The sequence below is a fragment of the Rhea americana genome, unplaced genomic scaffold (genome assembly GCF_003343005.1).
Source record: "Rhea americana isolate MKP2758 unplaced genomic scaffold, rheAme1 scaffold_114, whole genome shotgun sequence".
Taxonomy (NCBI): Eukaryota; Metazoa; Chordata; class Aves; order Rheiformes; family Rheidae; genus Rhea; species Rhea americana.
The window spans coordinates 2,794,087-2,821,767 of record NW_028185195.1 but is presented as its reverse complement, the minus strand read 5'-3'; the positions used below and the strand labels follow the sequence as shown (position 1 = coordinate 2,821,767).

At 38.8% G+C, this 27,681-nt stretch overlaps 1 protein-coding gene across 6 annotated transcripts in view; it reads left to right on the top strand.

The window, feature by feature from the left end:
* XRCC4 (X-ray repair cross complementing 4) overlaps positions 1–27,681 on the top strand; it is a 254,847-nt gene that overhangs the window by 78,826 nt on the left and 148,340 nt on the right. For 4 of the 6 annotated variants that reach the window (XM_085316854.1, XM_085316892.1, XM_085316886.1 and 1 more), the window contains 2 exons: positions 7,611–7,760; positions 16,339–16,526. In XM_085316854.1, the coding sequence (XP_085172980.1) occupies positions 7,622–7,760; positions 16,339–16,526 (327 nt within the window). In that variant the 5' untranslated portion in view covers positions 7,611–7,621. Of the gene's footprint in view, positions 1–7,011; positions 7,096–7,610; positions 7,761–14,423; positions 14,512–16,338; positions 16,527–27,681 lie in introns of those variants that run through there. The other 2 variants (XM_085316861.1, XM_085316878.1) reach the window with 2 other exon arrangements.

The window sequence follows — 27,681 nt, the reverse complement described above, 5'->3', positions numbered from 1 at the left end:
ATTAATGTTTATGAATCCATTATGCTCCTCTTGGAGAGGAGTAACAGCCATTATGTACAGTTGAGAAATCTTTGAGCTTTTGCTGATGATTTGAAAGCATCGAGTGCTTAGAGATCTCARCTAAGACTGAGGTCTGCTTTGTGAGGTTGTTTCCAAACAGGTAGTAATAGATAATACTAGTCTTGGAAGGTCRGTAAGCACAATGGAGAAGATAAAGGCTGGTGAAAAAGATGCTTTCGTTTTATGCCAGCTTGTAGAATTAAATTGTTTGTTCAAAGATGCACACTAAAATGTGGCAAAACCTAGGGACTACATTTTGTGTTCTGTCAGTGAAAAATAACATTCTGCTGCACTGGGTACTCCTTAGTTCTTGTTTTTAATTAAATAATATTTAGTCACAGGTCAAAATCCTATGGAAGCTTTCTCAGTTCAGCTGCTGTGCTCCTTTCTTCCTCTTAACAGTAAGCAGCTTCTGTCTCCATTGTTTTAGCCATTAATGTGGAGAATCTCCATTTTTAGCTGTTACRTGGTGTGAAATACTACTACGTGAAGGCAGATGCATGAGAAGCATGTGAGTATGACATCGTAGGAATGCAACATTCAGACCTTGTTAGTGCATCTGTGAAGAGACGTATTTTTTTTTCCTGTATAGAGAGGCCTAGAAATATACTCTTTATATCACTTTTTTCTGACTGAGGGCTGATGCTTCATCCTCATTATCTTCATATAAATACAAAATTTGAATCTATAACCTTGCTTTCTGTTATGAGTGCTCTGCATTAAAAAGAAAGCCTCCGAGGCAGGTGGCTTTTACTGACTGCTGGTTTTCCTTGTGACAAAGATTGAGTGCAATGAAAAAAAGCTCTTATATGTGTGTGTGTGTGTACACACACACACACACACACATATATATATGTATATACACCCACACATATATAAAAAAAATAAGAAAATATTTAAATATTTATGAGATACAAAAATAATATATATTTTTTTTATATATATATATATATATATATACACACACACACACACACACACACACATATATATATAAAATAGAGAATCTTGTATACTGTCTGTGTGGGTCTATTTACTACCTTTAAGAAAAAAAGAATAATTAAAGTCATCTTGAAAACAGTGTTTTAAGGAAGGGACCTCTACTAAAATACTTCATAAGAGGTTCTGTATTGTTCCAGAACATTTTTTTTTTTGAGTCTGATAGACAAAAGAAAATACATGGCGGTATACTTAAATACGTTCTTAAATACGTTACAGGCATTGACTTRTGTTTCCTGTCATGTGTTCTTTATTGACCCCTATCCAGGCAGTTTTTGCACTACAAATCTTTCAAATGGCTTTCATTCCATAAACAGTAACTTCAGTGACCTTGCTCCAGGCTTCCATGCCCCAAATGGTTCAATTTGTTCTTCCTTGCAGTTCTGTTCTTGCTATGCAATTGTATTGTAAATGTTCAGAAATGGCTAGTGCATTGGCTATAGAAATAGAAAACTTTTTGATCTTGAATTATTTATTTACTTATTCTTAACATCTTGATTTCTTGTATTGCTTCAGTAAATTGATCTGCAGATTATGACATTTCCAATAGTATGATAGGTAATGGTTTATGGATAAAAATGGTAGTGTAATTAGTGTTAATTCGGTTGGTTAGAATTTGTGATGCCTAGTTTTGTATATGTGACTTATCTCTTCTATTCATACCATAGTTTCCATGTCCTAAACTTYTCATGAAAAATTTTTAAACAGAGAAATGTTTGAGCCTTAAGCTGAAAGTGTTTTTTTYTGTTTTGTTTTGTTTTTGTTTTGTTTTGGGGKTTTTTTTATATTTGATGAAAATATAATGTGTATTCAGGCATGCTGGAAGTAGCTAGTTATATGTTTTAACGAAATTGTGGAAGTCAACAGGCATATTACATGATGTTCCTCTTGCTGTTTAGAGATGCTGTTTGTTAACAAAACCACAATACATATGTATTTGGACTAACTATTAGATGCAATTAACTTTTCATTGCATTAACATAATTAGAGTTTAAATTTGATTAAAAGTTTGCATTACTGAAATGCAGTTTTATTGCTGTTAATGCAGCTCTATGCAGCTCTTGCATAACTAGTCTTAAATTAATGTGTTTTGTACCTTTTGAATACTGTATGCTTGTTCAGACAAGGGAAAGGCATTTTCAAATGTTTTAGATACATAGCTGAGCACTGTGAGTTACAGTGTGGGCAACTGGGGTTCCTGACCTGAAGAGGTCAACTTCTTGGGAGACCGAAGGYAGTTAAATTTGTACGTAGATTTGGCTCTTGATATCCAATGAGCAAAGAGCTTCTTGCTGTTACCAGAGTCCCCTTAGGGTCTGAACTGAAGCTGACCAGGATGTCTTGTTGCTATGCTTTAAATGGAAATCTTGATAGAGCTTTTAGTACCTACACCTGCCCAAACATCTATGTACTCAGTGCATGCTGTTTCTTCCTCAGGCAGAGCAATCACTTGAACCTTCTTGGACCACTAGCATCTGTGATATGGATCTATGCAAATCTTGGGTTTCATTGTGCTAATGCACGTGTCATGGCAAGACCAGTACGGCCTGACCCTACTCCCTTGTGTAGGGGGCCTCTCATGACCTTTGTGAAAGGCTACCTAGGGGAAATTACTGAAGAACTTAAAATATCAGACAACTGAGGAATAATGCAAAAATTAACAAAATTATAACAAAACTTAACTTTCTTATAACAAATCCTACTTTATAACAATTGTATCATAGAATCAGTAAGGTTGGAAGGGACCTCTGGAGATCATCTAGACCAACCCCCCTGCTCAGCAGGGTCACCCAGAGCGTGTTAGACAGGGTTGCGTCCAGGCGGGCCTTGAAGATCTCCAGAGGAGGAGACTCCACARMCTCTCTGGGCAACCTGTGCCAGKGCTCCGTCACTCTCACAGGGAAGAAGTTCCCCCTCACGTTCAGGCRGAACTTCCTGTGCTTCAATTTCTGCCCATTGCCTTTTGTCCTGTCACATGGGACAACTGAAAAGAGTTTGTCCCCRTCCCCTTGACACCCTCCCTTCAGCTAGTTATACACACTGATAAGATCCCCCCTCAGTCTCCTCTTCCCCAGGCTGAAGAGGCCCAGCTCTCGCAGCTGTTCCTCAGAGGGCAGGTGCTCCAGCCCTCGGATCGTCCTCATAGCCCTAYGCTGGACTCTCTCCAGTAGCTCCATGTCTGTCTTGTACTGGGGAGCCCAGAACTGGACACAGTACTYRAGATGAGGCCTCACCAGGGCTGAGTGGAGRGGCAGGATCACCTCCCTCGACCTGCTGGCAACAGTCTTCCTAATGYACCCCAGGATACCATTGGCCTTCCTGGCCACAAGGGCACATTGCTGTCTCATGGTCAGCTTGTCATCCACCAGCACTCCCAGGTTCTTCTCTGCAGAGCTGCTCTCTGGAATGTCATCCCCCAGCTTGTACTGGTGCCTAGGGTTACTCCTCCCTAGGTGCAGGACCCTGCACTTGCCCTTGTTGAACCTCATGAGGTTCCTCTCTGCTCAACTCTCCAGCCTGGCCAGGTCTCTCTGAAGGGCAGCACAGCCCTCAGGTGTGTCAGCCACTCCTCCCAGTTTGGTATCGTCAGCAAACTTGCTGAGGAGGCACTCTGTCCCCTCATCCAGATCATTGATGAAGATGTTGAACAGGATGGGACCCAGGACTGAGYCCTGCGGGATGCCACTAGCCACAGGCCTCCAACTAGACTCCACACCACTGGTGACGACCCTCTGAGCCTTTCAGCCAGTTCTCAACCCACCTCACTGTCCACTCGTCTAACCCACACTTCCTGAGCTTATCTAGGAGGATGTTATGGGAGACAGTGTCTAAAGCCTTGCTGAAGTCATGGTAGACAACGTCCACTGCTCTCCCCTCACCTACCCAGCCAGTCATTCCATCAGAGAAGGTTATCAGATTGGCTAAGCAGCATCTCCCCTTGGTGAATCCATGCTGGCTACTCCTGATCACCTTCTTTTCCTCCATGTGTCTGGAGGTGACATCCAGAATGAGSTGCTCCATCCCCTTTCCAGGGATGGAGGTGAGGCTGACTGGCTTATAGTTGCTTGTGTCTTCTTTCTTGCCCTTTTTGAAGACTGGAGTGATATTGGCTTTCTTCCAGCCCTCAGGCACCTCTCCAGTTTTCCATGACTTTTTGAAGATGATGTTGCCAACACCAGTGGTGTAGCCAGTTGTTGATTTAGAAAATCTTCCTACTCCTCCCATGCCTCCCCCTAATCAGCAGGACCGATGAGAAGACCACCTGGGCTCCCATACCCTTGACCACTGTGCCCAAGGCCTTGAAGTCGTCTTTGATTGTYTCTAGTTTGTTCTCTGTATCGTTAGCACCCATGTGAAAGAGCAGCAGAGGGTAGTAGTATGATGAGCGGACAAGCCTTTCTGACATATCTTGTATCCTCACCCCTGGCAGGCAGCAAACCTCTCTAGAGGAGGGGTCAAGTCAGCAGATAGGCACCTCTGTCCCCCTCAGCATGGAATCACCCACTACAACCACTCGTCGCCTCTTCCGAGTGGTCAYGCAAGGCACAGGGTCAGACAGCCCGGTTGCTTCCCTTGAGGCCAGGTCTGGGTTCTCCTCATCCTGGAGTGCACTAAACCTGTTCTTCAACTGTAACTCCATGTCTACAGGAGGATTAGGGGCCTTTCTTCTTTTTGTTTGAGAAGCAGCTAGCTTCCAGCCTTCTTTGATAGTGCTGTGCTGTAGTATTTCACTCTTCAGAGTCCTCCAGCAACTGCCCTGCTGCAGGGAATAGGGACTCTGGGAGCAGTATGGTCTCTGAGAGCACCCTGTCTATCTCCTGCTCACTTTCTTGCATGTTTCGCAGTCTACTGACTTCATCCTGCAACTCTCTGACTTGACAACACAAATTGTCAACAAGAACACACCTYTTGCAGGAGGGTGGACCATCAGYCCGGGCCGTCTGGAGAGGCTCCAGGTGCTCCCTGCAGCCTGGGAGGTGTACGGCAGCATCTGCTGCAAGAGGCTCTGTCTRGGTTGAAGCTTCCGACACAGCTGATGTAGTAATTCCCACAGCTACTGGCAAATATGCTTTATGGCGAGTTACAACCATGTTAGCAAGAGTGGGCACTACTAGCACTGGAAAAAGAAAGATGTCCTCTTGCACCTAACTGTGCAAACTGCTGCATAAACTGCTGTCTCTGTTCGCTGCGCTCCAGACCTGGCTCTTAAATAGACCTCTCCCTACTACCGACTCACAGGGTACTTATGAAGGGTGGACAGCTTTTCATTGGCAATAGATAGATGTTTGGAAGGCGCTTAAATCCTTAAGTTGTATTTTTCTTGCTGTTAATATACATATTGGATTTACTGTGTGAATGAACAYATACCTCATCTTCATTCCCCTTTCCTTAAAAAAAAAAAAGGGGGGGGGAGGGGATGCAAAACAACTGGGTACCCCAAGCCACAAATAAGTACAGGACAGGATACAGTGTGCTCTATGAAAATACTATGTCAATGTTAACTTCAAAATTGGCTGTTTATTCATGATTCTATGGAACAGACTGCTGAATGCAGATATAATGATCCTGGGAACCATGAGATTCATTGTGATGCTAGACTGTACATAAACATGTGATTCTTTAAAAGGTCTTATGTCAAGTGCAGATTGCCAGGTTGCTTTGATATTGAGCTATAAAATCCAGTATGATATATATCAAGTTCTCTGCAACTGCAACATCCAGTTTTCTAATAAGTTMTTTTGCTGTTGCTGGCTTTCACTGCTCTGTTTTGCAGAGGATCTTAGTAGCAGGCTTTCAAGTGGCAGTCATCCAGCTGAATACTGCCTCTTTCCATTTATATTCCATATGCTGAGTGTTGGGTGATAGAAGACTGTGAGCTGCAAAATGGCCACTGCTTGTGTATACTAACTTTGCATTCCCTGGTTTCCTGACATTTAATTTCTTATTCTAGGAATATTCAAATATATCTGGCTGATGGCACTGCTCTTTATTAAACCTTAATTGTTTTTTTCAGTTTTCTGTTTGGAAATGTTGTCAGTTCTCTGAAAAAAATTAATYTGTAGATGGGGGAAAAAACAATATAATTCTAAGCTGTATAAGCAAGTGTGCTTGTACTTGTACCAATGTTATTTATTTAAAACTAGCTATATAAACCAGTGGTTTCTTTTCAAAGGTGCTTAGCAATCTTAAGTGTTAAGGACCAGGGTGTGGCAAATCTTTATTTCAGTGTGTGTGTGAATTGAGAAGTTTGAGGTACCTGCTGTAGGCTTTTGGGTATCTAGAAGGTGATGGGGTTGAAGTTAATTGAACTGGAAGCTAGTGATTTTGCTGGTGGGATATAAACAAGCTTGAAACAAAAAGTATTTAGCTGGTGAGCTGACAATCTGAGCCTTGGTTTCTTGCAGGCTTTTGTAGTCGTGTTCTGTGAAGGCTACGTAGGCTTTTCTATTCCTGCTCAGAGTATAGTCAGAAGATCAAGTCAAATATCTGTTTAGGCTACTGCCAGAAACAGACTACTGAACTCTGCAGCTCAGAATTGTAAAAAACATACAGTGAGTTCAGAAAGCTTGATCTTTTCTAATTGTGTATTCCACATTTTCATCAATCAGTGGGAAACTGTATTTAATTTTTTTTGCCCTTTTTTCTGTTCCAGTCCTCTGCTTGTTGCGCTCCAAATCTATTTTTTTTTCAATAATACAGAATCTAACCCAAAGCAAATACAGAGTGAGAACTAGCTATACTTCTGAATTACTGAAGTAGTAGAATTTTGGAATTCAGTTGGTTTGGGAAAATCTCTCTGGATGTAAAACAGGAATATCTACTTCTGTATCATCACTACCAAGATCCTGCCATAGGATGCTGCTGCTGCAGGAGCTCAATGAGCAATAGTCTGTAGGGGAAGGCCAAGCAGGAGGCAAGCCTCCACCCTGAGAAAAAGGGAGAAAGATTGGGGTTAGAAGACCCTTAGAAAATTTGTCTGAGTGGACAAGACAGAGAGGAGAACATTGGTCCTTTGTGCTTCGTGAAGTTATTCAGGTGACCCACCAGTTTTACAACAAATATTTTCTTTCTGAAGATTGCTCCTCCCCTAGCCTTTTACAGATTGCATCTCGATGTTATACTTGTTATGCTAGTGAGTGATTAAGTGGATTCACTTGGCTGTTTTAACTGCAGTCATTTGCTTTAGCTCGATACTTGGGCTTACTCTCTCATACTGTTGTTGCATGATTTCCTGTGTATGTTAGACTATTAAGATGGAGATTTGTCTCCCTCTCCCACCTAAGGAGTAAGTTTTATCAAATGTTGCCTCAGTAAGAAGTTTCTCTTGTTGTTCCCTGCCCCTCCTCCCCCCCAGTTTTCTTCTGGAAAGAAGGTGCATTATGCTGATTTAAACTTGAGTGTTACTGGTAGTGTAAATGATAAATACTGAATGAAATGCTGATGTGGTGTTACTCTTGTGAGGATAGCAAGCTGGGCATATCTAATATTGTGAATGTATTCCTTTAATTTAGAAATTAAATAAGTAAAAGATTATTTTATTTCCAAAACAGGTACCTGGAAAATGGAGAAGACTTTGAGTAGAATTCATCCAATTTCTGATCCAGAAGCAACATATTTTCTACAAATATCATGGGAAAAGGATTTAGGCACTGGCTTTGTTGTAATACTCAGTGATGCTCAGTGTGCATGGACTGGGACAGGTAATATTGGAAAGAAAAAAAGTTTTTTTTTTGAATTACTACTCTTTTATTAATACAATTTTGAGCAGTATCTTTAAGCACTTTCTAAACTGTGACCTTCATCTTTCATCCAAAAGTGTTTTTTGGAAATCACCTCCACTCAGTGGTGGAGGGGAAGTATGGTTGGAGATCACCTGGGATGGTTCAGATCTCTCTGGAATCTGTGGAAAGCCGCATATCAAAACTAATACATTTAACACAGGGGTGTGCAATGTCTTGTTCTTTCTCACTAACGTAACTTCCTGAAAGTACTGCATCTGTGTAATCTTCAGATCCTTGAACAAATATGTCATGCAAGTATCATTTATGAGTTACATAGTTCATGAGGCATTTAATTGCAGATGTATTTTAAACAGCTTAATAAGATATTGCTATTTAAGTGTAGATGTATTCAATGTAATGCTCAAATGTGTGAGTGTTCTTTTTTTTTTTTTTTTTATTTTCCCTGGGGATAAATCACTAGAAAAAAGAAGAATACCCTGTGGGTTAGTTTGTTTGTTTTTCCCCACTCAGAAACCTGAATAAGAGGTTGGATCTTTTAATGTGTGCATGTTTCTCTTCCTGCCTAGAGAAAGAAGAGATTTGTGTCCTTTAGAAATGTGTGTCAGATACTTGATTAAAAGCACTTCTCTCAAGGGCAATAGTATTTCAAAGGGAGGAAAAACCTATATATTAAACAGCCTATCACAGGCAAAAATGTTTTCCTGACCCTTTTTCTGAATTACAAGAACAGATATCCCTGTGGTTTCTTCCTTTCTTCTCCCCCTGCCCAGTGGAAGTTAAGATGTTTCTTCCTAGTCCCTTTATAAGCCTCTATATTTCAAATAGGACTACTGTTTTTCTAATGCTTTGTACGTTTTTTTTCTATTACAAGAAGCTTAATTCATTAGCTTTCTTCTGAATAAGTTTTTTTAATCTTTTTCTTTTGAACACAGGAAATGCGACTAATTAAAAAGGTACCTATGTATGTATTAAGTCTACTCTTTCATATTCCTCTTAACATTTCAAGCATTCTGTTGAATAGGAGCTCCTGCACAAAGGATGTATATGCACCCACGCTCTCTGCAATCAGATATGAATATCCTACTGTCAAATCAAGAAAAAGCTTCCTAAGTGTTTATTTTCAACATAACAAAAGAAGATGTTGATGTTGTTAAATGCTTAACTAATGAGTGTTCCATTATTTTTGTCTAAAAACTTTTGATATKGTCCTTATAGCTAGGGAAGGTGTTACTTTTAAAATCACCAGCTTAAAATTGGGAAAAAAATGTTATTTTTTCATCTATTAGTTTTCTAAAACCTAATGTAACTGACAGAGTATAGGGAAAAAAATGTGTACTCACAGTTTTCATTTTGTTAACTTCCTGCATCTGACAGAATTGCTGGATGGTCATTTCCTAAAAACAGAGGACCAGTGAGAGCAAGATGACCTCACTCTAAAAGCAGAAAAACCTCCCTGCAGTTTAGCATGAACACTGACTACTCATCCAAAGGATAGAACTTTTATTATTTTGTAAGAAGCTGATCCATTTTCAAGGAATTCCTATCAAATTTGTAATCCTTTTAATAACTTCATTAGGAGTCAAAGTCCTTGTGCCTGAGACTCTTCTACTGTATTGGTTTGTGTTTTCATACATTCATAATTGCTTTTGATTTTTTTTTTCCTTCTAACTCAGCATATATTTAAGACTGCTTAAATCCCAACTGTGAAACTTGGGAGGACAGAAAGCAGTGGTCAGAATATTTTTTTGCTGTAGGAAATCCCGTTCAGGTTTCTTATGCTGTGGATAATTTTGCTTGGCAAGACATACTGGGAAGTAAATGAGAGTTGTTGATGGAGTTGTCCTTTTATGGATTTTGTATATTTAATGTGATGATGAAAAGTGTTGGGAATCTTACTATTTAAACAATAAGGCATAATCCTGGGGCAGGGAGGGAAAGCATTCAGGAATATTGARTATAATCTAATATATTAATTTAATGTAGGGTTAAAGAGGGGGAATTTCTTCGCTGTGAGAGTGGCAGAGCACTGGAACAGGTTGCCCAGAGAGGTTGTGGAGTCTCCTCCTCTGGAGATCTTCAAGGCCCACCTGGATGCAACCCTGTTTAGACACGCTTGAGGTGACCCTGCTGAGCGGAGGGGGGGGGGTGTTGGACTAGATGATCTCCAGAGGTCCCTTCCAACCTTACTGATTCTATGAAAGAACTACAGATACATGCATTTAGGAATGTCACTTCTTCAAAGATTGGTTCTCTGTTAGTCCTTTAAGATACAGGAGTACAGAGCATACACAAACACAACAGAAGAAAAGGAATCCCAATACTCTGTTATAGCATATTAACTTTACATTTTTTGAGATTAAGTTTATCTAATTTCCTCAGTGTTCATTTTTGTTTTGTCAGTGCTCATTGCTTTTTAGTTAAACCACTCGCATACTCTAGCATTTCTGACTTACTTTTTCAGCCCCTTGCCTTTGCCTCACAGTGCAAGGGATACCATCCTTCTGTCTGCATGGTTTTGTTTGTTTTAAAATGAATGCTAACATGCTGGCAGCCTTTCTTCCCTCAACTCTATCTAGCGCCCTGTACAGTAGATAAGCTAGCTAGTGAGGAGTAGGAAATGATTGTTGGCTGTAGCTTAGAGAAGTGTTCTGAGGGTAAATTTCATGCCTTTCTTCCCCTGCTGTRTTCTTGCCACTTGTAATGGATTGTTAGACTCTCAAAATGAGCACTGGTCAACACTGTAACCACAATCCTTCACTGGCTTGTATGCTTAACTTTATTTCTGTGTGTATGTCCACTTTTTTTCACTAGAATTTTTCACCTGTGCCAAGTTAAGTTTCAAGAATGCACTTCAGTTTGCACATTGTGTTAGGAATTACGGGTTTGACTAGTATAGATAACAAAGAAGTTGAGGAAAAAAAAACTCTAAGCATCTATGAAAATAGAAAATGAAAATAGAATTCCACGTGTTAAGTAAATGCAGCATTGTTGCATTGTTTGTATGAATATTAAATGCTTTCAATTATATTTGAGAGTTGGATCTGAGGCTGAACATGGTTGCCTTGGTTTAGAAGGAGATAAGGAAGACCTGGTAGCGTAGATCTATAGCCTCCTGCTTTAACTGCTGCATGAGACTCACGTGTCTAAGTCTGTAGTGGTACCAGTTGCATTATGAAATTGATGCCTGTCAGCCTTAATGCGTGAGTGCTGATACAGAACTGCTCCTGATCTCACAACTGTCTGACAGATCTTTTTGTGTTTGCAGGGCTGTATCGTGGAGGCTCTGGCTCAAGTTCCTATTTGCCAGCTGCAGATACATTTGGCACATAAGGAAGGAAGCTATGGTGCAGCATTGCAGTTGAACTCTTATACTGGGGCTTGGCACTTAAGGTCCTGTTTGTAGGACAAGTGCCAGATGGCAATAAATGTAGCCTTCTGTCTTAGCCCCTCTCTCCTCACATATCAGAAAAGGGTTTCACATATTAGAAAAAAAGAAATTTGAGAGGTCCATGTAGTGAAAGAAGGATGCTGTTGCTCTTACCTTTTTCTTTTTTTCCTCTAAAATGTAGACCTTACATAGAGGTCTTTTAAACTCTAACTTAGTGAAGGGGGCTGCTGCTTCCTTTTTGCTCTGTTTCCATTTRTCTTGTTGGATTGAAGAAGTAACTTAAAGTGTAATGGTAAAACAAGTGAAAAAACATTCTCAAAAAGGATAATACTAAAATCTAAATGATTCAAATCATTTAGTTTATTAGCCGTTTAATAGAGTATTTAGATGTACTATAGCTCACCAGTACTGTGGCATACAAAAACATTTATATGATTATCCATCTATAACATCTCCTCTAATAGATGACATGATACAGTTTCCATTTCAGGATTTCTTTTAAGGAAGAACACATTTAGGGTTTACAAATCTGTAGGTATATGCAGTTATAATATGCTTTACTTTTCCCTTGACCTCTTTTTCCCAGCCTACTCCTTTTCCCCCCCCACCCCCATGTAAATAACACAACTTAATCTAAGGATGAAAACTTCCTTGACAATTCAGAAATATTAATTATAAAATTATTTTATTTCTAGTTATTATAATGTACAGGAGTGATGTGAAACATACTTTCTTTAAATGCATAGACATTTCTGTAATGTTTTTAATATTTACTGAACKTTTGCAATGTTCAGACCTTGACCTTTACTACAGTGTTAAACTAGTCTGTGTGATAGTTTTTCTCCTGTGGTGTGTTGTTTTCTTGGGGAGGGAATTCTCAATTTTGAGCCCTGTCCAGTTAAGAAGTGGAGCTTTATGAAAGACTTCAGACTGTCATGGGTCTGTTACTTTACATATTTTACATGACAAAGTGACTGACTTATATTAATTGAACCTTACTTTATCCATGTTTATATTCTTTTAACATGAACAACTCCRAAGAAGTCTAATTCCCTTGCATCCACTTGGTTTCTATCTGATTTTTAGCCTTAAATATCTGAAACTGTCTAGGAAAAATGCCTTGTGCTAAAGGATAGCTAATATGATTCTGACACTAAAATCTATCCTTTTAACCAAGTGTATCTGCATGTTCAGATTTTCCACAGGAGGTGGTGGTTTGTCCTTGTGTCAGCTGTTTGTCTGTTTGCCTGCAGTGGTAACATCTGTGCACTCTGTCTTGTCACCTGCCTCTCCTTTTTTCTCCCAGCTATTAGCCTGTGTTTTACAAACAAAATAAGAGTGGAGCATTAGTGACTGACCTTCCTTATCAGATTTTACAAATATATGGTAATCACTTAAGGTAATTAGTAAGGTAGTAATTATGTTTTTGTGTGCAGAAACAGTGGACGTATTTGTGAGTGGATGACCTCTAACTGATAAATCAGGTTACAGTTCATCAGGATTTAAAGATCTGTAAAGCTGAAGGCCAATCATATCCTACATGTTTTTCAAGTCTTACTTAAGTGTATGGAAAACAAAACTGAAGCTGATACTGACAAACAAGGAAGAATTGATTGAGGATGTGAAAGCTGGGGGTAGCCTTGGCCGCAGTGACCATGAGATAATAGAGCTTAGGATCCTGAGTGGAGGGAACAAGGTRATAAACAGGATCACAACCTTAAATTTCAAGACTTCAGGAGAGCACTTTGTCCATTAGGGATCTGCTTGAAAGAGTTGCATGGGATATGGGCCTGGATGAAAGAGGGCCCCAGGAGAGCTGGTAGACTTTCTCCCCTCCCACCCTGAGATCACCTCCTCCATGCCCTCAAAAATAGTCCATTTCAATGAGCAGGGAATCAAGCAAAGGTGGCAGGAGGACCTGCATGGATGAACAATGAATGCCTAAGCATAAAAAAAAGATGTGTAGAAGAGGTGTAAGCTTGGGAAAGTGACCTGGGAGGAGTATAGAGATGCTGTTTAAGCATGCAAAGGTGGGGTTAGGAAAGCCACTGTCCATCAGGAAATGGACCTGGCAAGGGATATGAAGGCAACAAGAAGGRTTCCTACAGGTATATTAGCAGCAAAGAGAAGATGGAGGAAAACACAGACCCACTGCTGACTAGGGTAGGGGACCTGCTGACAAAGGACATAAAAAAAAGTTGAGGTACTCAGTGCCTTCTTCACTTCAGTCTTTACTAGTAAAGAATTGCCTTCAGAAATCCCAACCCCTCAGACCAGTGGGAAGGTCTGGAGCAATGAAGACTGCCGCCCTGGAGAACACTCAAGTTAGAGAGCACTTAACACTTACTTGATGGATAAGCTCCACAAGTACGCAGGAGCTGGCTGATCTCATTGTGAGGCCACTCTCGATTATATTTGAAAGGCTGTGGTGATTAGGGGAGGTTACTGAGCCCTTGAAGAAAGTAAATCTCCTCTGTCTTCAGGAAGGACAAGGAGGAGGATCTGGATAACTGGAGGTCTTACCTTGATCCTTGGGTATGCGATGGAGCAATAATCCTGGAAACCATTTCTAGATATATTAAGGACAAGAAGATAATTGGAGGTAGACAGCATGGGTTTATGAAGTAAAAATTGTGCCTGATCAACCTGATAGCTGACTACAAGTGACAAGCTAGGTGAATGAGGAGATAGCAGCAGATGTTGTTTCTTTGACTTCATTAAGGCTCTCAATACCGTCTCCTGTAATGTCCTTATAGGCAGTCTAATGAAGTACAGACTAGATAAGTTGAGAGTACAGTGGGTTGAAAACTCGCCAAACTTCTGGACTGAAAGAATTATGATCAGCAGCATGAGGCTAGTGACTAATGGGTCCCCTGAAGTTGGTACTGGGGCCTATACTGTTTAATCTCTTCATTAATGACTTGGATGATGGGACAGAATGCACTCTCAGCAAGCTTGTGGATGATACAGAGTTGGAAGAAGTGACTGATGCACCAGACTGTTGTCCTGTTGGTAAGAGGAACCTTGACAGGAGTGGAGAGATGGGCTAGCAGGTATCCCATGGAGTTCAGTAAAGGGAAGTGTGAAGTCGTACACTTGAGAAGGATTAACTGCAGTCACCAGTACAGGCTGGTGGCTGATGTACTGGGAAGCAGCTTGGTAGGGAAGGACCTGTGGGCCTTGGTGGAAGCCAGTTTACCATGAGACRTAAACGTCTCTGTGTGCCCTTGCAGCAAAGATTGCCAACAACATCCTGGGCCGCATTAGGCAGAGYGTCACCAGCAGGTCGAGAGAAGTGGTCCTCCCCTTCTACAAGCCCTGGTAAGGCCTCATCTAGAGTGTTGTGTCCAGTTCTAGGTTCCTCAGAACAAGAGAGAGATGGACATACTTGGCTGAATCCAGCGAAGGGCTGCTAAAATGAYTAGGGGACTGGAGCACCTCTCCTATGAAAATAGGCTGAGAGAGCTGGAACCCTTCAGCCTGGAGAAGAGAAGGCTCAGGGAGAGATCTCATCAATGTGTGTAAATACCTGATGGGAGGGAGTGTGATGGAGCCAAACTCTTCTAAGTGGTATCCAGTGAAAGGTCAAGAGGCAATGGACACAAATTGAAATACAGAAAACCATTTAAGCATAAAAAGAAACCTTTCTACAGTAAGGATGGTTGAACGCTGGAGCAGGTTATTAGGGAGCTTATAGAGTCTCCATCCTTGGAGAATCTCAAAATTCTACTGGACACAGCCCTGAGCAATCTGCTGTAGTTGACTGTGTTTTGAGTAGGGAGTTGGACTAGATAATCTCCAGAGGTCCCTTCCAACCTCAAGTATTCTGTCAATCTGTGAAAATAAGTTGAATTTACTGAAGATGCAGAATTATGTCAGAAGTCTTGAAGTGTGTGAGGAGATAACTATCCATAGCAAGTAATTATCCATTTAYTCCACTGCTGTATTTTTGTGTGATGGGTTCATTTGCTAAATGGCAGCTCTTTTGCAAATATCAGGTTAGCTATTGTGTCAAGGGAAAGGATAGGAAAAGGGGCAATTTAAACAGGCTTGTGTTTGCTTAAAATGCTATTTCCATCAGTACAAATGCGATACGTTTGCAGGTTTATGTCTTAGTATGAAACAATCTTCGAAGWAAGACACTTGTATAAAGGTGAAAGATAGTTTTTTGAGGTGTCTATGCTTTTTTTTTGGGGGGGAGGGGGTCACTTGTAGTTGTGTGAAGGATTTGAAGGATTCTCCCCTGCCCCTCCCTTCCARGCTGTCACAAAAGAATTTCCTTTTCTATGTCTTGTTTTCTCAGATGCTGGATGAATCTTCAGAAAAATGCTAGAAATGTCTATCATCAAACAATGATAAGTGACAATCTAGAACAATCTTCCTCAGAAGATTGGTCACATAACTAGAAGAGGAAATACTTTTGTGATCCAAGTGGAGAATCTAAAATACTGTGCTAGTAGACTAGACATTAAAGCCTGGATTGGGTTACACACGTACTACGTGACCTCCTTCAGAGTTTTTGTTTCTTGCACTTTGCCTGTGCAAGAAACTTGCTGCTCCCRGTGGTGTTGTTTGTGTTCACTTCCAAAGCAAAGGAATAAGTTTCTTAATAAATCTGATCTAATGCAAATTGGACACATCTTGCAAAYGCAGAGCCTTGAATTTTAAACAGTAGAACATGGATTCGGGTATCTTTGGGTGTATTTTTTGTTTTTGATTTGATGATTTTGTTTTGTTTTAAGATTGCAAGTTAAGAAATTAGCAAAGCGGATCAGGATTATGTGAGGGAGTGTTGCATATTTGCTATCTCTGGAGTGAGATTACTTACTTTCAGTGAAAATGGGGTGGGGGGACAACAGGCCATTAGTTAAAACAGACTTTTTTCTGTTGGAGGTTAGTGTTAGAGAATAACTTAAGGCAAGTAAATTTGTGGGGTGGTAGTAATAAACCACTTTCAGACAGAACGGGGCACAGAACTTAGTTCTTATGAAAAATCTGTATTTAGCAGCTTGAATGGAATTAGTGTCTGGCACATAGATATGTCAAGGGAAGAAGAGTCATCTTTAGTCTATCCTTTGAAGTGTGTGTATGTATGTATTTGTACATGTATGTACATGAGTGTTTCCCCCCCTTTTTTTTTTCTTATAGTATCTGAAGCTGAAATTTCTAGGGAAGCTGCTGACGTGGAAATGGATAGAGAAAAGTACGTTGAGGAACTGAAGAAAGCACTGATACTTGGAGAGCAATCAGCTGGCAAATATAACTTCGCTATTTCTAGAGGTGAAGAAAATACAGTGTGTCATTTCTCCTATGAAAAAAATCTGAAAGATGTTTCTGTAAGTATTGTTAAATGTTTAAATTCGAGTGCTAAACTGTAAGAATGACCTTCTGAGTATCCTTCTATATTTTATGATGTTCTCTAAGATCAAACAGACATGAGATACACCTTTCAGGTTGAATGAATATTGTGAACTCCATTATGGGCTAAAGTAAAAACAAGTTTTGGGGTTTTCTAATACAACCTGAAATCAGCAGAACCATTTTTATTACTTTTTAAAATGATGTTGAATAGGAGTATTATTTGCGTAACTTAAAATTTAAGTTTTGGTTTCTGTTTTCTGTAAGTAAGGTATGCCTAGATGTTGGAGTTGCAGTTAAGTATTAACCTGAAATGTTCYATAAGCTGTAATTTTAATGTTTTTAACTCCTAACCTAGTATTTTTCCCTTTTCTGATGCTCACTATCAGTGTATACATTTTTGATTTACTGGTTTCTTTCTTCTTTTTCCTTTCTCCTTATTCATCTAAAAAAGAAGAAATTTAGAAATAAGATTACTTTCAAATACCAAAACCAATTTTTTAAATCTGTTTTTCTATTACTTTAATTTGAGAGCTAACATTAATGCCATTTCAAGCACAAAACCTTTTTAATTTGTGACTAGAAATGCAGCTGTGCTGGTTTATTAACTGCAAAGGAAAGGAGCTTCTTTTAGGGGAAGGTAGTACAGTTTGTATATGTAGACACCTTTGGCTGTCASCAGTTGTGGTTTAGTGTTATGGCTTCTGGCGAGAAGCTAGTTTAAGGAAAACCTGTTTGTTCCTACTCTTTCTTCCACTGGAGTTGAAGATACACCTGTGCCAAAGTTTGTCACTGCTTTGGTTGTGCTAGAGCAGCTGTTAGTGACTGACCTCTCAACCACATCAATGAAATAATTTGGGTTTAAAAATGAATAGCTTTTCTGGCTGGATCTTTGCACAGATCTAGTTCATGGCACAGTTCTACAATCAGTTGCATTGGCAATATGGAGGGAAAGTAAGTTGTGGTGAGATGATGAAAATGAGATTGAAGACAAAGGAGAACAGGAATGTCTCTTTTCCTTGGAAGAAAAAAATCTAGCACGGAGCTGTACCCCAGAGCCAATCAATGGTGTGCAAGGATTGCATTACCTATTAAAATTTGCTACTTCAGGCCATTGTTGAAGCGATCTTYACTCTTCCTGTGGCAGGTTACTTTGGGGAAAACAAGGATTGTATCACCTCTCAAGCACCTAACAGCAGTGTCTGACTTGAAACAAAAATCAGACCAAACTCCTCCCCCCCCACACACACCTTCTCTGAGATACTTCTGTTGAAGTGAAAGGTGAAATTTATTTTTTTTTCTCTAAGCTGGAAATAGGCAAAGAATGCAATATATGTATGGATAGAAATTTAAGTGACAGTATGTGTGGGCTTTTCTATGCATGTGAAGGGATGAGGAAAGATTATTTTAAAATTACTTTAAAACAGCCTTCATACTATATAATTTTGAAGTGGCTCACTTAGATGCTTATGTTAAGAGTTTGCTTCCCCGTAGCCAGTGGAGAAAGATTCATTGAACCTGAGTTAGGCTTCTTAAAAGGGTCCTTCAGTACCGGCATGCCTTTCCTTCTGCCATACAGAAAACTGCAGGACATCTTGGCTCTTAATTAAGTTGCCAAGTGTTAGGTAATATGATCTTCCAGTCTGCATTATTAATTTTTCTGTGCATTTACCCAAGGCCTTTTGGGCTCTGTGCTTGCTGCTCCACGCTTTTTCAGAACACGCAGGGTCGAGTCCTGTTCACAATGGGTCACAGTAAAAGTGCTGTACTACAGAGGATTACAAGGTTAGGACCAAATTTTACTTAGAAAATGTGAACAGTAATTCTAACAGTCTTGGTTACCTTGTCTGTGTAACACATAATATATTCTAAATACCAGACAGATGAAATACATACTATATTTTATTAAGGGAAAATATCTTCATATATGTGGCCCCACCTAATATATGTTTCCATCAATTAAGACTTATTAGAAACTTAATTCTTATGAAAACAACTTTATGTCAATTTGGGAAAATAATAACCTGGCCAAAGTGGTTTAAAAAACAAAATGTCCTAATTATTAGGCGTGCTTTCCGTATTGAGTGTAAAAAGAGTGCTTTGGGGAAAGATAACCTTTCCTAAATTGAAGGCACACCTCTAAGGTGAAAGCACACCTTCCTCCCCTCTGTTGGTACTGAATTAATGCCTATAAATAAATGGCCAAAGCCTTTRTCAGAATTACCAATAGCTTTCACGTAGATGATGGAATGTGTTTCAAACTTCTGCAAAGTCTCTGTAAAGGTACTCATGCTATATATCTTCTGGCATCAGATTAGGAAACTAATCTTGAGCTTTGAACGTAGAAGGTTGAAATTCAGCCAAAATGCACATTTCTCTGCATTTACTGCTGAGGAAACTTAGAGAGACTATTCTACAACGTAAGTACTCAGTTTAATTCATATATATTCCTTACCAGTGCTTACTATTCTGAAGGGAAACTTATCTTTATATCTTTTTGTTTAGCCGCTATGAATGTTCTCTTTTTCTCTTTTTGTATCTCAGTAAGCGTGTATATGCACAAATTAAAACCTAATATTTCCAGACTTGGGAAGTCACTTCTGTGACTGTTGTTTAAAATGTACTGCATTTCTTTAGTTAGATGTACTACTTGCAGTCAGATAGAGCTAGATGTGTGAGTCTTCATGTTCTTTATTTAAAAAGTGAGCATAAAGGAAAAGTAAGCAATCGGTTCCAGTTTTGGCAATAGTACCCATCATACCTGTAAATTCCCTGCTTCTCCTCTACTACCCCCATTATGTCATCAGTCATCGTTGTGCGAAAAGACCGTTAAATTACCAGGAACAATTAGAAGATTGCTATCCTTAAACCTAAGTAGTGTGTTTTATCATTTGATGTATAACAAAAAGAGAATATGGAAAGAAATACATGAAGATGTCATTGACTGGGAGTTTGAATACTGAATGTTAACAGTTATAAAATCTTCTGAAATGGATTGGTATATTTGTGAGCTACAAAATGGGTATCTAGTCATGCAGCTACCTATTATTGCAAATGCACATTTTGTTCATGAGTGAGTACATAGGATTTTATGCATTCTTGGGGATGTATCTTTTGTTAAAAGTGTATACATAGTTGTATGCACAAACTTGTTTGTTTTAATTAGCATTAATAAAACCTACTTAGAGCATGGGTGTTGATTTAACTGTGGGTAACAGTMATCTATGCCCATCCTGTTGGCCAATAATTTCCAGGGCAGTGCTCTGATATAGTTCTCCATCTAGTCGGGATAAACCTCTAATTTCTATCAAAAGTGAATTACAGAGTTCCAACAAGTCATTTGCCTTTGTTCTTCTGAATATTTCACTGTTTCTTGTGAGTTATGTCCTGGTTCTCTTGATGACAAATGGTATGTCCGGTCTCCTATTTACGAAAGGTATGTACACAATATGTAAATAACTGCTGGCCAAAAAGGTATATCTGTGAAGTATAGCTTATCATAAAAGATCTCTGAACTTTAGATGTATAATCCAGCTAGAATGAGCATATTAAAAGCACCTCAAAACATTTACAGTTATTACTATAGGACAAGTTATTTCTTACTCTGTCTTGCTGTTAAGAAAATCCATTTTTTAAAGATACTATAGTTTATTTAAATAGTTTCTTTATATATTTTTAATTACCAGTAGTTAGTGACAGTAGAGTGTTTGTTAATTTTTGTTACTTCAAATCACAAAGTGAAAGTCTGTGAGGAACTTAGTGTAATAGTAGTAATAAAATTCCAACTTTTATCTACTTTTTGCTTCTGTGAGAATACATACTCTATCCCTGTGCTACAGTGCTATACCATCTTGGTAGATCAGTTGATCTTTGTTCTCTAAATATCTACACATGCGAGATGCGCTCTGTTGGTGCTTGGTGTGCTTCATATATAAATTAGTTTGCTTTAAGTTCCTGTTCTAGCATAAATAACAAAAGCTTTCATATGTTAGATGGTAAGTTTGTCATGATTTCCTACTGCATRAGAACTTAATGTTAAAATTTTAGGCATAAAAATGCTACACTTAAAATGTTATGGWTTAGTAATTTAATAATTATCAATTGATATGAAGTAAAGTTAGCTATGTCACCACTGTCGTTTGACTTCAGGCTGATGGTGATATTTTTCAGTTGCTTTCAAGGTCTTCTGAGTATTGTTTTGTGTGCTTGCATATTTGTTTTCTAGTTTTCTAGTAGGGAACTTCTGTTGGTGACTTTGGACTAGTGACAGATAATAGTCGTTTAATAATGATAAAAATATGTAAGATATTGAAATTTTCTTTAGTACAGTTATGGAAAACAAATGATATTCTGAAATGATTTTTATCTTCTTTGATAGCAACCTGCTAAAGAAAGTTTACTTAATCTACTTCCTAAAATATAAAGCTGTACCCCAAACTGTACTGTGTGGTCTGTAGAAGTGCCAATAAGAATAATGGAATGATGTTAAGTAAAGGAAAATATAGGCATATTAGGAAATATTTTCTAATGTTGAGATCTTTTTTTTTGTTGAAGTGCTTGCCAGAGGATATGGTAGCAGCCCCATTGCTTCAGTTACTTAGTACCAGATTGGACAAAAGAGTGGAAAATATATTATACTTATAACTATAAGTAACTATTCTGTTTGGTACATTAGATGACTTAATAGGTGTTTTCCATCCCCAAAATCTGATTGCCTGCCAGATTACCATTGACATGAGCTCCCTCAGACTGTGGTGCAATGAATGTCCTCACCAAGAAAGTAGTATGCACATTATAAACCCTGCCCACCCCACAAACTGAGGGTTGAAGAGGAATAGGATGGAGAATGTAGTTTCTGCGAGTTTCCTCATGAGAGCAGGTTCATCCTCACTCTTTAAGTGCCACAGCTTGTATGTTCAAGTCTTGCTCTGTCCATCATTGTCTGGGTGAGATGTTTGGCAGTGGTAAATCTGACAGGTGATTCCACACTATAACAATAAAAGCTGGCATTGTAAACATCTTGGGAAGGTAAACTTAAAAACAGGTCTTTTAAGTTCAGTTTGGTTTTTCTTACCTAGCTGCTAGGGAAGAATAATTGTCCTTTATTTGCTTATGGAAGTAAATAAATGTAGAGATTAAAAACTTCTCTGTGGTTCTCAAAATCAGTTCCCCTTATTTTGTACTGGATCACTAAAGCTAGAATTAGCCTTGTTAATCAGAGCCCCTACTTTTAAGGCCTTGAACACCTGAAGCAATTTAGGAGGTCTGAGAAAGCAAGCTATGTTCAAATGTGAAATCCCTGTGACAGTTTGTGTATAGCTTTTACCACTGGCATAAATAGGGATCAGGGGAGTAATTTACAGCATCTGTGTGCATGTCATTCAGAAGACCAGAGCTGACAATCTAATTCACCTGCTTAATTGATGGAGAGGAAGGTTCCTCACAATAACTGATGTCTACTACCCAAGCTAAATGCTTAAAATAAATGTCCTGACCTCCCTAGCACCGTTCAGACTGGATGATGCTAAAGCTGTATTTACAAATTGTTGTAAAGATGTTAGCTTAATTTAGTGGATGGGGCTACTTATTTCCTGAAGTTTCTTTGAATGGATGGCAGACTTCCCCAGGTCACAAATAGCTCACACCTAATTTAGAGGAATTATCTATCTACTATAGCTGTTTGTTTTTCAGTGTCATAATAGTTTTTCTTTTTTTCTTTCTTTTTTTTTWAAAAAAAGTCAGAGTAAGAATCATAATTTAACATAAGGGAAAGCCATACGAATTTTAATATTTTTGTGCTTAATCTGTTGAAACAGTGATCAAAGAAGATGTGTTGCTACATCTCAGCCTGAGGAAGGTGAGCCTAAAAAATCACACCTTAAAATTTTTTTAATTGCTTTTGTGATTTATCTTCCTTAGGACAGGTGGCTTTGCCATAGGGCATTCAACACTCTGCCCTTAGGAACTGTTTTTAGGGTGGTGAGGGCAAAGTAGACTGTTGAGAGTCACATTAAAATAACAATGGGTTTGGTATACAGTGRGACTTGTGTGTCAAGCCAGCTGCAAGGCAAAATGGGCCACACACACAGAGATCTCAGTAAGGGGCCATTGAGGCTGGGCCAGCTAAACTGCTGCCACCTAAACAAACACCATCACAGAGTCAGTGATTTAGCGCTTGATCTAAGTAGGTGACCACTTGGAAGTAAATCTTTCCAAGTACTTTAGTGAGTAACTCCACATATAATAAATAATGGAAATCCGGCAAGATTTTTTTTGTGCTGGCAATTAAATTGATTAAATAGCCTTTGATAAACAATTATGYGAGTGCTAGCAGTAGTCTCTTTTACAGTAATGTGACAGGCATTGTGGGTTTTTTTTGCTTTCCTTTTATAAGAAAATTTGTAAAACGAGGAGATACGAGCTTAAATTCCCCTGTAGATGCACTACTCCTACTAATTAAGTTGATGGAAGAGATGGTGCTATTTTTCTTCAGTTTCCTGTGGCTGCTTTTCCATAGTGAGTTGAGTGAGATCATTGTAAATTTACTACAATTTAAAATTACATTGACAAATTCATGGTAACCAAACTTTATCACAGCATACTGCGTGAGTAAAGTAGAATTGGTGGAACTTTCTGCTGTCCAAAACATTTTAGTTCACTGTTTGAATAGTTGCTTTGCTCCAAAGTACTCAGGATACGTTGTTTGGATAACAAAGGTCAGAGAGAGTTCAGATTGTTTCCCAGGCTATTTAACTAACTGCTCAATTAAAAAGGAAAGAAGAAATTCTTGCAGAAAGATGGAATGATTAATTTGTAGGTCAGTGTAAAGGCAGTGACTCTTATGTATCATTTACATTTGCATACTTCAGAATGTAAGATAATACAATTGAATGAGTTTTCAGATGCTCAGTTTAAGAATAGCTTGCTAATGTGCTGAACATAATAGAAACAGAAGTATATTTTTTACATATTCTTAGACTTTTGCCTATCTCACTTTACGCTCATCTTTACCAACTCCTCAGATCTTGTAGGTGCATTTTAAATGTAATAGGTCACTTTGTAGCCTTGATATAAGAAAACCTAAACAAAAAAAAATTCCTTTGCGCTATTAGTATGTATACAATATTTTATAAAAGTCCTGTAAAATTAACTATTTTAATTTTTGGTATTCGACTGTAAATTTTTTTCCTGTTTTGGGGTGGTGTTGGGGGAAAGTACATTTAAAAGTACTAGTAGTGTATACCTTTCAAAATGAGGATTTGTTGAAAAAGGAAGAATCAGGTGATGCATAATCTTTGAGTTTCTCCCTACCTGTTTTGACTACTGGAATTCACTGGGARTATAATTGTCTGACAGTTGTCCTTTTTCTCACTAGTGATGTTGTATTTTCTCCTCTCCCCACTCTCAAACCTTTCAGATTTTCCCATTTTGGAATACCTGCTATGTATTTCAGATCTCTCTGTAGACATCAAGGCTTGCTTTTACTTGTACAGCTGAATGAAAATGCTTTCATTTTAGGAAGAAAATCTTTAAATCATTGCCTATTGACAAGTCTTGTTTTCCCAAGAAAAATACAGAGGACAGTAGATTCTCTGGAAAAGAAATTACTCAGTGTGTTGAATTTTAAAACTCACTACAAGACTCTAGCCCTGTACTTGCTATAAGGAAGAACAACAGTCAAAGCCTGAAAAACAGCAAGCATCTTATCTACATTTCTCTTCCAACATGCTTTTGCAGCTCCAGGGGAGGCATTTATCTTTCTACCTGAAAAGGCACAGGAAAGCCCTCAAGCTCAGGATAATAATGTTTTGTTAAATTTTGCATTCACTAGAATAGAGCCTTTACCGGTATAAAATGTTGAATGGATATACTCAAAGCTTTTAAGTAAATGTTTCCGTTTAATTTCAGCACACATGTATTAGCTCTGCTGCAGGTACATATCTGAAATTGTCTTGAATTATAACAAAAGAACAAATTACCTTTCGCTGACCTGTAGAGTATTAAAAAAACCCTTGGAAAATACAGAAATATGTTCATACAGTTTGATGCAGAAGTAAGGTAGCTATAATACTTGTAGTGAGGAAGGTGTTATGTTTCTTACCTTAACTTGCAATGGTATCAAAAACCTTGTCTTTGCTTGTTTACTTGCTTTGTGAGGTCTCTATATATTAGTGATTGACCTAAAAATAAAGCTTGTTTAAAGCAGTGATGATAGGGTCCTAACTTCAGTGCCCAGTAAGCGGAGCAAGGTCAACTGTATTCTGGGGGCATAATACTGTTTTTATTTTACCACCTCATTTTAAACAGTCAGCTGTCTTTGACCTTATTTCAAGTGTTAACTGTTGCCCAGTAGATATCAGGGAGCATGTGGAGTGTGTATGTTTTTCATCAGTGAAGGCAAAGTCTATGGCTTTTTGACAGAGATGTAAAATTTTAAGCTAAATTTTATAGGTATCTTAAAATGGTGGCTCAAATGTTCATTTAGAATTGTTCTAAAAGACAGTATCATGAGAAAATGCTTCAGAACATCTCTGTGTATTTCACATCAGACATCGTTCTCTTACAGAAATGCATTTCCCAGAGAGGTAAATATGATAGCCAAGTTCAAGATTAAATTTCTGTTTCTTTGGATTCACGGGTAGTATCATTTTATGGAAAAGCTCGTCCGTAGATCACTTATCCTGTGACACGTTTTGTCAGTGTCAGATGTTCCTGCCAGTAGTTTCACATTTCTGCCAAGCTTTAGTTTGGTTTGCTTTGCTAGATGTAGAATATAACTGGTACAAGTGTGTGTGTGTGTGTGTGTGTTTTTTTTGTGGCTTCAGGAACAAAACCCCTTGTCTTTCTACTCGTATTGTTCTTTGGCAAATGTGAGATCTGAGACCATGAAGAGTTCTTGTGGTGCAGGTGTTTTGTTCATTCATACCAGGCCGTAATACAATGTCTTCTCAGTACATAATTAGTGTTAATAGGTTATTGATATAACATACTTAAGTATCATCAATCATAAGGTATTTGGTGCTCTAATCTGAAGGGAATGATGAAAGTAATATCAATATAAATCTAAGGAGGAATAAATATGAGGGTTGGTGAACAGCTGTAGCTGAAAACAACCTAAATATCTTAAATTGAGGGGTGAGACTTGATCTGAAACTGAGCTTAAGGGGAGAAATTAGTTCCATTCATTCAAAAAACAAATCAGATACCAATCAAGATACTAYTACTTGCATTGCAGAAAAGCCAAGTAGCTAACTAAAGTACAGAAAAATGCAGAAATCGCATTCTGACAAATTAAGGTTTTGCAAGAAGGAATACATTTGAATACAGTCTAACTGAACTTAGATCTTATACCAGCTAATGGAACTTTGAATAAAGCTATGGAATACACAACCTGTTCTAGCTCTCGCTCTGTCTTCCTCAAATAGAACTCCTAACTACAAAAGTACTGTTTTTATTTTGCTTTATTTGCATCAAAGTAGCCCTTAGGAACTTGGTGCCAGGWTGCACTGAACAGAGTGGCTGTGGGGAGCAGCAAGGGCAGGCTGCGCTGAAAGGGAAGGCGAGCTGGGAGCTGCCGGGGACAACAAGGCTGCTGGGGGCAGTCCCACRGTACCCCTGCAAGGAGAGCAGAGCAGGACCAGAAACTGCAGCCCAGTGCAAGCAGGAGCGCAGGCCGCCAGAGCCGAAGCCTGGAAGTCAAGTCGATGGGTCGAGGTCTGGATCAGCAAGTCTGTGACTGGGCGCAGGTATGGCAGCGACGCAGCTCAGGCAGCGGCCAAAGGCGAGAGCCTGAGCTCAGAGGCGGCTCCTGAGCAGAAGTGAGGAAGCCTCTGCTGCGGCTGCTCCAGCTTGCTCTTGAGCAATGCTTCCTTCACGACCATTTGAACCAAGAGACGAGATAGCTGTGTAACATCAGAGCTGGCCTTGGGCACAGGCAGCTGCCTCCTAGGAAGGAAGGGGGCCTTGACAGCGCCTGACAACCACAGAAAACACAGTCTGACTAATTGTCTAAAGGGTTTTYTGTATGTGCAAAATTTAGCATGTGAACAAGTCTAGAGTCAGGGAATGGGTTTACTGTTCTGGAAGAAGATACAGAACAAAAAATATTTGTAGGCTTAATTCTAAAAGCAGCAGGCTTTTAGAGACTTCCAGAAGTGTAAGTTCRGTACCATATTTTAGAAACACTTCCAAGTGTTTCAGAAACATTACTTAAACCTACGATTGCCTAACAATTTCTTTGTAACACCTTATTTCTTATAACTTTGAACTTCTGCTTTCCAAGAGGAATTTTTTGAAATGTTCCTGYCAAAATAGTCCCCCATTTTGTGAAGGAGAACTCCTCTTTCCTATGCTAAAACTGGTGGGTTTTTTAGAAGCTGTAGTAAGACTGTGCTTTGAAGCAGAGGCATGAAACTTGTATCAATGATGTGCTCCCTTCTTTCATTAATCATGAAAAGCCATGTACATTTGGGCACATTTCTAAGCCTTTCACCTGTTCTCTGTAATGTTCTGGTTCGACTACTTCATTAACATATGATTCTATGTATCTACTGGTTCAATACATACTATGTATTTACAATGCATTTCAGACTCGAAGTCCTCTAAATGAGGACACTGAATGTATGCTGAGAGCGTTATTTTAACTCTTTAACCTGACTTAAGAAACGTTTGACGTTTGAGAGGTGGTGGGAGAGGAGGAGATGGAAGAGGAAAGAAAAAATATTGAGCTATCAGAAAGGGAAGAAAATCCTCTGCTTCCCCAATAACTAACTGCGTTCTTCCATCCAAGAGTGCAGTATGCATTACATTGAAATTTAGAAATATAAATCTCATCAAACTTAGTCTGTGCAAAGTGCTGCTTTTCAGTAATGTTTTCAATCAATATGAGCTTTTTATTTTAGTTTTTTTGCTTATGTATTTTCTTAATAGAAGTTGTTAATGGTTTATGTTTTGGCATAATTAAGTACAAGCTATACTGCATTTTTTTATTGTGTTTACTCATACATATACACACATACACATGTGATAATTACAGGTTAACGTACCAATRCTCTGAACTTATTTTAAGTCTTTTTGCACAAGAAAATAGTGAATTAAACATACTATTTATATACTGAGTGATGCTTAATATTG